General features: G+C 35.5%; 1 protein-coding gene across 1 annotated transcript; it reads right to left on the bottom strand.

Annotated features, from left to right (window-relative positions):
* Window positions 1–5,024: 5,024 nt before the first annotated feature.
* Window positions 5,025–7,098, bottom strand: LOC104108035 (calmodulin-like protein 30). The gene has a single exon (XM_009616991.4). It carries the CDS (start codon window positions 6,999–7,001, stop codon window positions 6,429–6,431), a length of 573 nt encoding a protein of 190 aa, XP_009615286.2. The 5' UTR covers window positions 7,002–7,098; the 3' UTR covers window positions 5,025–6,428.
* Window positions 7,099–9,728: the final 2,630 nt, after the last annotated feature.

Here is a 9,728-nt window from a genome sequence, read left to right on the forward strand (position 1 = left end):
GCTTGTTACGGCGTGCAGCCCGATCCCATAATAATAAAGTATATAAAGCCAATATGGCCTGCTGCGGCGTGCAGCCCGATCCCATAATTATCCTCACAACCAGGCCCTCGGCCTCACTCAGTCATCAATCTCGCCAGTCTCTCGGGCTCACAATGTCATGAAACTAGCCCAAAATGATGATATGATGAATCAATAAATAGCAACAGAGACTGAGAGATGATATGAAATAAATGAACATGACTGAGTATGAAATTTCATTTTAAATAAATAATTTAACAGCAATATGACCTCTGTGGGTCTCAATAATACCGGCACATAGACTCAACATGATTTTTAATATGATTCTCAGCTTAATTTCTTTAACACATAAAACTACATAGAAAATGCCAAGATTATTTGACTACAAAATTTTACGGAACCAATTACGTCACAATTTCTATAGTGCATGCCCACACGCCCGTCACCTAGCATGTGCGTCACCTCCAAACAATTCACATAATAAGTATACTCAGGATTCATACCCTCAACTCCAAGATTAGAAGAGTTATTTACCTCGAACAAGACGAATCCAATGTCGAGCTAGCTAAACAATACTTCAGAAATCCCATTCTGCACGTATCAACTTCTGAACGGCTCGAATCTAGACACAATTAATTCGATTCAGTCAATACCAATTATTGTTATTAATTCCATAAGGAAATACTAATTTTCCAATAAAAATTCGAAATTAACTCAAAAATCGCCAGTGGGGGCCACGTCTCGGAACCCGACAAAAATTACAAAATATGAACGCTCATTCAACCACGAGTCCAACCATACTAATGACATCAACTCGACCCTCAAATCTTCAAATTAAAGTCTATCAAATTTTCTACTATTTTCACCCCAAAATACTAATATATTATAAAAATAACAATTGATTCGTATAATTTAACCAAAACCGAGTTAGAATCACTTACGCCAATCCATATGATGAAAATCGCCTCAAAAATTGCTTCAATCCGAGCTCCATAGCTTCAAATGTGTTAAAATGGCCGAAACCTCAAAATATAGCTTATGTCCAGGCATTTACTCTTCGCGATCGCGAAGTACAAAAACTTCCAGCCCAAAATTTGCCCTTCGCAATCGCAGAAAACCATTCGCGATCGCGATCGGGACACGGGATGGGACGGGATGGCCATTTCGTCCCGTTTATCTCATCCCATTTTGTCCCGTTTCGTCTTATCCCGTCCCGCCCATCCCGTCTGTTCCGTCCCGCCCGTCCCGTCCCACCTGTCCCGTCCCGTCCCATCCCGCGTCCCTTTTTTTTTTTAATAATTATAGCCGTTGGGCAACGGCTATAATTGCAAAAATAGCCGTTCCCAACGGCCAGAAAGGCCATATTTGGCCCCCACTCCCACCAAAACACCCCCTACCCCCAAACTTTTAATATAATCCCTAAGTTTATTAAATTATACTTTGGCCATATTTTCTACTATAAATACCCCAATCCTTCTTCATTTCTTCCCACAAAAATAAATTATTCTCTCTCGAATCCCTTTCATTCTATCTATATTATTCTCTCAATTTTCTCGCAATCAAGTGATAAGTTTCAAGTATTTGGACAAATATTTGAAGTAACTTTCAAGCTTCAAATTAATTTATCAAGTATTTGAAGCAATAGTTTGGGCAATTTCTTCAAGTTTCAATATTTAATCACGGTGCACTCGTTCCATCTCCTAATTTTAATATATACTTTTTGCGCATTATTTTAGTGCTTAATTTTTGTGTTTACTTTACGTGTTCTATTTTCGTATTTCATTTGTGTTTTTAATTTTTGTGTTAACTTTTTAAATTTAATTTCGTATTTAAATTATGGCACCTAAAAATATATTTGGCGTATTTAAAAAAACTAGTAAAAAAAGTAGTAAAGGTGAAAGTAGTAGTAATCCTAATCCTAGTCCTAATCGTAGCCCTTCTCCTATAATTAAAAACATATAGATGAAATGACTCATGTTGATAAAACTTCATTTTTCCAACCCCCCGCATGTTATAATATTAATTTCGGAGAACAACTAGATCATGAAACTTTACAAAGACAATTTGGCAAGGATAATTTTATTGAGGATGAAGAAAATGAGGATGAAGAAAATGAGGAAGAAGAATTAGATGAAACACCCACTAGTCCCACAACACAAGCTCCAACTCAGAGTCAATCTAGATCTGGAGCTTTACCCCCTGTACCTCCTGTAAGGGGTAAGCCTAAGGGTGAACGTCCCAAAACATCACTTGTATGGAAATTTTTTAAACATGATAAAGTCAATCAACGTGCTACATGTGAAATATATAAGCAACGATTTGTGCACACCAAAAGTGGTGGGACGGGGGGTTTATCTAGGTATTTAGGTAGGGACTACAAAGCTTTATGGATACAAGCTAAAATAAAAGCCGGGCAAATACCGGATCCTAGCACTTGTACTAGCACTCCTAGTATATCTGGCGGGGGTTCTAATTTTTTACAACAACAGCTTAACCCTGCTTCTGGTACGATTTTACGCCCATATAACAAAGATAGAGATCGTGAGAACTTAGCAAAAATGGTAGTTGTATGTGGTTTACCTTTTACTTTTCCTTCTCACCCTGCTTTTATTCATTATATACAAGAAACTTATAATCCTTCTTTTCAAGGTTTTCCTAATACTACAGTTAGAAATGATGTTTTTAAATTTCAAACCGAATATCTTCAGTATATTCGTTGTGTATTTTTTCACTTAGATTGTAAAGTGTCTATCACATCTGATATAGGTCGTAGTCCTAATGGTTGTGATTATTTAACTGTTATATGTCATTGGGTTGATCATCACTTGAACATGCAAAAACGTATTATTGGTTATAAATTTATTGATTCAAAACACACTGGAGCATATATTGCAACTACTGTTCTACAAATACTTGATTTTTATGGACTCATTGTTAAAGTTGTAACTATCACCTTAGATAATGCTTCTGCTAACACAACTGCAGCAACTAGCTTAAGAACTAGATTTTGTCTAATTAATCCGGCAATTTTTCATGTTAGATTTGCATGCCATATTTTTAACTTGGTTGTAAAAGATGGTATTAATTTATTTTCTGATGCTTGTAGTAAAGTACAACATGCTTGCGGCAATATTTTTCGGGCTAATAAAGCGAGTAGAATTCGTGAATTTGCTCAACAATGTGCTAGTGCTAACCTTCCATATAGAAAAGTTCCAAAAGATGTTTGTGCTAGTTTCCTAATTTTTGTTTAATTTTTAAATTTATTGAATAAGTCAAAAAACTAGATGTTGCGAACTTTAAAAACTTAGTCATTGCCAAAAGAATATCCGTTGTCAAACTCAATGCTTAAATAATTTTTTTAAAAATGACACTTAAGGCCCGCGAACCCGTCCCGTCCCGTCCCATTTCGTTTGTTAGCGGGACGGGATGAGCCTACCATCCGTCCCGTCCCGTCCCGTTTGTTAGCGGGACGGGATGGGCCTACTGTTTCGTCCCGTTTGTCCCGTCCCATTTCGTCCCGTCCCGCCACCGTCCTGGCTAAATGTCGTCCCGTCCCGTTGGACAGCCATAGTATTACAGTGACATTATAGTCTTGTTCTTATGGTTGTTCTAGGTTTTACTAAATATGGCGAGAAAGAATAAAAGAGCAGGAAAGATGGAATTTGTCCGATGTTTTAAACTTCTTATAGATCTAAAACAAATGTAGTGTGTCCTAGAACTTTAGAAAAAACCTACCAATCACACTTCATAAAATGCAAGTATTCCAACATTCTGGGACTGATAGTTTGAACTCTAACTTCTCAATAGCAATTAAGAGATATTCAAAGTAAAACTAACTGATAGAAAAGTGACAATAACAAGGTTGTATCAGACATAATCAATTGAGTGAAAATTATTTACTAATTGAGTCTTTTTAGCCATGGTAGCAAATACATCAACTAATAACTAGGATTGTTCGCTTCCAATTGCCACTGTTTTAGCAATAAAACAACTAATTAAGTTCAAAGATCATCTCAAAGCGGACAATTACCAACTATATTCATTTTCTTGGTTTTATTGATCAATCAATTCAAGACGGTGAAAGTTCTGCACCCTTTTATACTCTAAAAGATACATCAAAACTTCCATCCAGGTGTAGCACCCAACTATTTCAGCTTCTGTCAATTAAATACAATTTCATCAAAAATTTCAGCATCAAAACTGTTTCTTATTGTAGTGTGTAGAGGACGGAAATGAAAAACTAATCAATTTAAGCGTATTAAATCAGCTATAGTTCCGATACCAATACATATATACTTGTTGGAACCTCTTAATAAGAAACATGTTTGGAGACTGGAGTTATCTATATTTGGAAGCCTTAGTTTGAACTGTACCATTTTTATATTACAGATTGAGTTTATTTATTCGAGATCAAATATTTTCATGGCACACTAAGATTAAAGTTTTAGGAGTTTATACTTTCCTAACTGTTTAAGTTGGAAGAGCCACAAAAATGGAGGTCAATGGTTATATTCCGGGGTAATAAGCCAAGAAAACCGCAAGCAGTGTCGGCCTATAATAAAAATTTGATTATAAGTGAGTTTGTGTTATATACTTTGGTAATTTTACGAATTTAATTCTTGTACCTAGTCAATATTTACTTTATAGTATTATTTTCCTGTGGTATCAGTCTATTGTATAAATACATAATTTTTTGAGAAAATTATAAGACATTCTTTACTAAAGGATGCCTCGGTGCAACATCTACAATCCAAGCTTTAATGCTCCTTAATTTTGGTGGTATATATGTAGTTCCAATTTATGTAATTTTGCTTACATCAATGTTAGAGTACTTGTAAAATTATGTTAAAACTTCATCAATGTCAGAGTACTTGTAAAAATATGTTAAACTTCCTTTTATGTATAACTTTTACTTTTCAATTGATCGAGAGAAATACATGTAGAAAAGAAAACCAACAAACAAGAAATTTAAAACGGTAAACTTTAACTATTACTTCGCATGGTCATTGCTATAATCGTGTCATTTAATTAACTAGTACAATTTGTCACTTTATTGATGTACAAAACGAGCAACAACGCTACACAGAGAAAGAGAACTGTGATATGATGGTTAGGATCCCTCGACCTTTAATTAGTGATTTGAGTTTTATTCGAGCCCTCCAAATGGAGTTTTCTTGATAGGAAACGTTTTATCCCTCAATGAAGCTATCCAGGAAGAACTTTGTTGAGCTGGCAAGTGAATTTCTATACCGATCATGCTTAAGGGGAAAAAAGGAAGAAAAAAAACACAATGACAACACAATCCCATCAAAGGATCGGAGAAGCATTAATAACTAGGAGCCATAGAAATATTCACAACTAATTAACTTTGATGGATTTTCATGTGTAAACGTTGTTGGGCATAGTTTACCAGTTTCTCCACTTCTTTCCTGTTATCAATGAAACCTGTATGGTCAGTATCAGCAATTTTCATAACTTGACGAGCCTTCCATGAGCTGAACCATATGTGTAGACTCTGAAGTGCCTCTGTTAGTTCTTCGCGGCTAATACGCTTGTCATGATCCATGTCGAATTGCTTAATCCACACCTTGAATTCTTGCACTGACATATCTCTATTTGGCTGCTGCACTGGAAACTCGAAACAACTCATTATTGCCATCTGTTCTCCGTTAGTTTATTAGCTCTACAATATATATGATGCCTTGTTTGTTCTATCCTCTACTCGCTGTTAAATTTGCACTAACTTTAGAAGTGCTAGGCATCTTTTCCTTTTGGACTTTTATTCAAGATGAGGGTATTCATGATGGAAACATCATCCTAATAATATGAATTTCTTCTCATATTGTGGGTTTGAAATGATGCTGATTCTTGCAACTTTTTTCCAACTCCAATTAGAGGGAGTAAGTTAACAATGGAATCTTTCTAGAATACCTTTTTAAGTATGAACAATAATGCAAACAAAATCTCACTTCACCAAAATGGTCCAACTTGATCTTAGAATCAAGTTCTGCTTATCCCTCCTCTATCTTTCCGCGCAATTTCTCCATTGATTTTTTACTTTCCTAGTTGACCAGCTTTATTTGCATTAGCAGGAAATTAAGATTGTTATGGCTCCTGATTTCACACTGTGTTTTTGGTTGCTAAGGCCAATAAACATTGACAAACTAATTTACTGGCAGATTTGTTATTTAATTTTGCAAGTCAAGGGAATCACTTCTGGTTCAGAATAAAATCATAGTAACTTAAAATGATATTGCTACAATAGAACCTTTATATCTTTCTTGCGAGTCCTTTTCGAAATTCAATAAGCATAAGAACTCAAATATCAGTAAACATGATATTTTATTTGCAAACAAAGCAACTGAGAAGAAAGTAAATCAATCTACATTGAGTGAATCGATCCCTCGACTCTAGACTAGTTTCATGGTGCGCGTCATCATGGTCACAAATTCGTCCATATCTATAAGTCCATCCCCATTAGCATCAACACCTCTCACCATTTTCTTGCAATTCTCCAAGCTACATTTTTCTCCTAGCATTCGTTGAACCTGCAACAATTCCTCTGCGCTAATTTTGCCATCACCATCCAAATCAAATGCCTTGAAAGCGCTTCTAATATCAGTTGGATTCACACCACCTTCAAGATTCTGCACTCTCATGAACTCCTTAAAATTAATGAATCCATCCCCATCAGTATCTGCAGCCTGAAATGCATCGCCAACGTCATAAGTTTTCGTATTTCCTCCACTTCCCATCATCTTCATAGCTGATTTGTATTCTTCTTGTGAGATCTTTCCATCTTTGTTAGTGTCAAATTTGTCAAACACCCTTCTCATTTCCTCTGCTTTTGGGCGAAAATTAGCCAACGACATGCTTGGCGTTTTCTTTACATTTGACAGATTAAATGATGGACGAGATTTGGACAATGACTTTCTAAAACTGTTGAAACGAAAATAGAGGAAACTCGTGGTACTATTCGACATTGTTAATAAGGTGAATTTTGTTGGTTTACTTTGGTGTTACAACTTGTTGACTTGTAGTGAAATGTGAATATATAACATTCGCAACTAGCTAAGTTGCCTTTGGTTTCTGGAATTAAAGTTGTCGCAATACAAAAGCGCACTCAGATATCCTATGGGCCAGAATGCTTATGATGTTCTTTATTCCCAATTCACCTTACAATATGACCAAAATCCTCCTTCCCTAAAGGATTATTTTACTAAAGAATTACATACTGCCTTTTGATCTTTCTTTTGATGATAAAGGGCTCTAAATTGTCAAAATTTTGGGTACTCTGGGTGTGTTTGGTACGAAGGAAAATGTTTTTCGAAAAATATTTTTTAATTTTTCATGTTTGGTTGGATAAAATATTTTGAATTTTTTTTTTTATGAACTCATTTTTCTTCAGTTGGAGAAAAATATTTTCCACATCAAGAGAAGGGAAAATATTTTTCAAAACTCTTTTTCAACCTTTCCCATTTTCAACCTTTCCCACCCCATTTTTGTGATGACCCGATAGGTCATTTTCAGTTTTAGCCCTTATTTCTGTATTTTGAAACCTCGATTAGCTCCGTTAAGCCTTCTTCGATTTGTATCCGCAGTTCGTGTCTTCTTCCAAAAGATTTTAATGTGGAAAAATTGAGAAAAATATAAAATTGTGCCTTTAAATTTATTTGAGTTGACTTAGATCAATATTTTGAGCAAACAGACCCAGATTAGTATTTTGACGATTTCGGTGGGTCCGCATCGTGATTTTGGACTCGAACGTATACCCGGAATCGAATTCGAAAGTCTCTAACTTGAATTAACGCAATTTGTTGAAAACTAGAAATCTAAAGGTTTAAAGAATTTCCAAGGTTGACCGTAAGTTGACTTTGTTTCTTCCGGGTTCGAATTTTGGCTCTGGAACTTGATATAAATCCATTACAGTATTTATGACTTGTATACAAAATTTAGGGCAAAACGGAATTGATTTGATATAATTCGGGCGTCCGGTTGAAAAATTGCATGTTGTTAAGTTTCATTGAAAAATTTCATCTGTTTTGGTGTTCGATTCATAGTTCTAGGTGTTATTTTGATGTTTTGATCGCACAAGCGAGGCTATATGATATTTTTAGACTTGTGTGCATGTTTGGTTTGGAGCCCCGAGGGCTCAGGTGAATTTCACATTTGCAACAAAATTGTCACATTTGCGACAACAATAGGCTAAGTGGCTTTTTCGCATTTGCAAAGGGTTGATTGCTTTTGCGATCATCGCAATTGCGAACTATGTATCACAATTGCGATAATTCCAACTGGATAAAAGAGGGGGAAAACGGGAATTAGCTCATTTTTTTCAAACTCTCAACCCTAAACACCCTAGAAGCGATTTTCCCAAGAGATTTTCTTCCTAAATTCATTGGTAAGTGACTTTAATCCATTTCTTTTCAATTACCCATTACATTTCATAGGTTTTCAACATCAAATCTAATATTTTCACGGTAGAAATTAGGAATTTTGGTAGAATTAGAAATTTTTATAAATTTGAGATTTACACCTCGAATTGAGGTCGGATTTTGAAACTAATTAGATAACCGAGCTTGGGGGTGAACGGGTGTTCGGGTTTTGGTCCGAATTTTGGTTTTGACCAAGCGAGCCGGGGTTAACTTTTATTGACGTTTTCAACAATGATCTAAATTAAACCTTTTTTATCCATGGGTAGTTTTTAAGGCTTATTTTGAATCGTTTGGTTAATAATTTGCTAGATTTGTTCGGTTTGGAGGCAAGACCGTGGTTGAACTTTGAGTTAATTGCGGAGTGAGGTAAGTATTGGATCTAACCTTGATTTAAGGGAATTAGGAACTCTTGAGCTATGTGCTATGTGAATTACATATGTAACAACGTATATGCAAGGTGACGAGTGTATATACGCCATCAAATTACGTGTCTACGTGCTTTTCCATATTTTATTAATTACCTTGTTCCATGACTTAATCGTTACATTGCTTGTCTTCCCTATCTTCATTACTTAATATTATGTCTTGTCTCCATGCCTTAATTACTACATGCTTATTTGACTTCCATACCATAATTGCTACTTGCCATTTAGTATTTCTTGTATTAAAATGTCCATCCCCTCCCTGATTCCATACTTATTTACTACTTGTCTCGATTTGTTTCCCTCATAAATCTAAATTGTCTTATGTCTTGTTGCCTTATAGTTTCATATTATTTGTTGGTTTCATTGAAGTAGTTTTACTTATACGTATTGTTAAAAGTAGATACCGTTGAGTTGGTAAAGTTGAGACATCCGAGTAGTTCGAGCCTCTTGATTATCATGTTATTCTCCATTGCTCGTACATTTTTCTCTTGATGTATGATTTCTTGTAAATCTTAGTTATTGAGTTACTATTGTTAATTTACATTGTTTGGGGAGTGGGTTGCACGCCGCAACGGAGATTGAAAAGATATGAATTGAAAAGCCAGAATAAGGATGGACTATGATATCGACAGATGACTATAAGGAGGGGTCGGGTTGCGTGCCACAACGGATTTATTTAAAGTTTATGTTGTTGGATCGGGTTGCACGCCACAATATGTTGATGAAAGTTATATTTGTTGTGATTTTTGAATTGGCCTCGGTTGTTGAGATGAGCTATATGCCTGGTTATTCGGGACTCTCTCGTGGTTGATTTGAGTTTCGTTGATGTGAGTTACCTGCTTTACTTCTA

This window comes from Nicotiana tomentosiformis, chromosome 2 (genome assembly GCF_000390325.3).
Source record: "Nicotiana tomentosiformis chromosome 2, ASM39032v3, whole genome shotgun sequence".
NCBI classification, from domain to species: domain Eukaryota; kingdom Viridiplantae; phylum Streptophyta; class Magnoliopsida; order Solanales; family Solanaceae; genus Nicotiana; species Nicotiana tomentosiformis.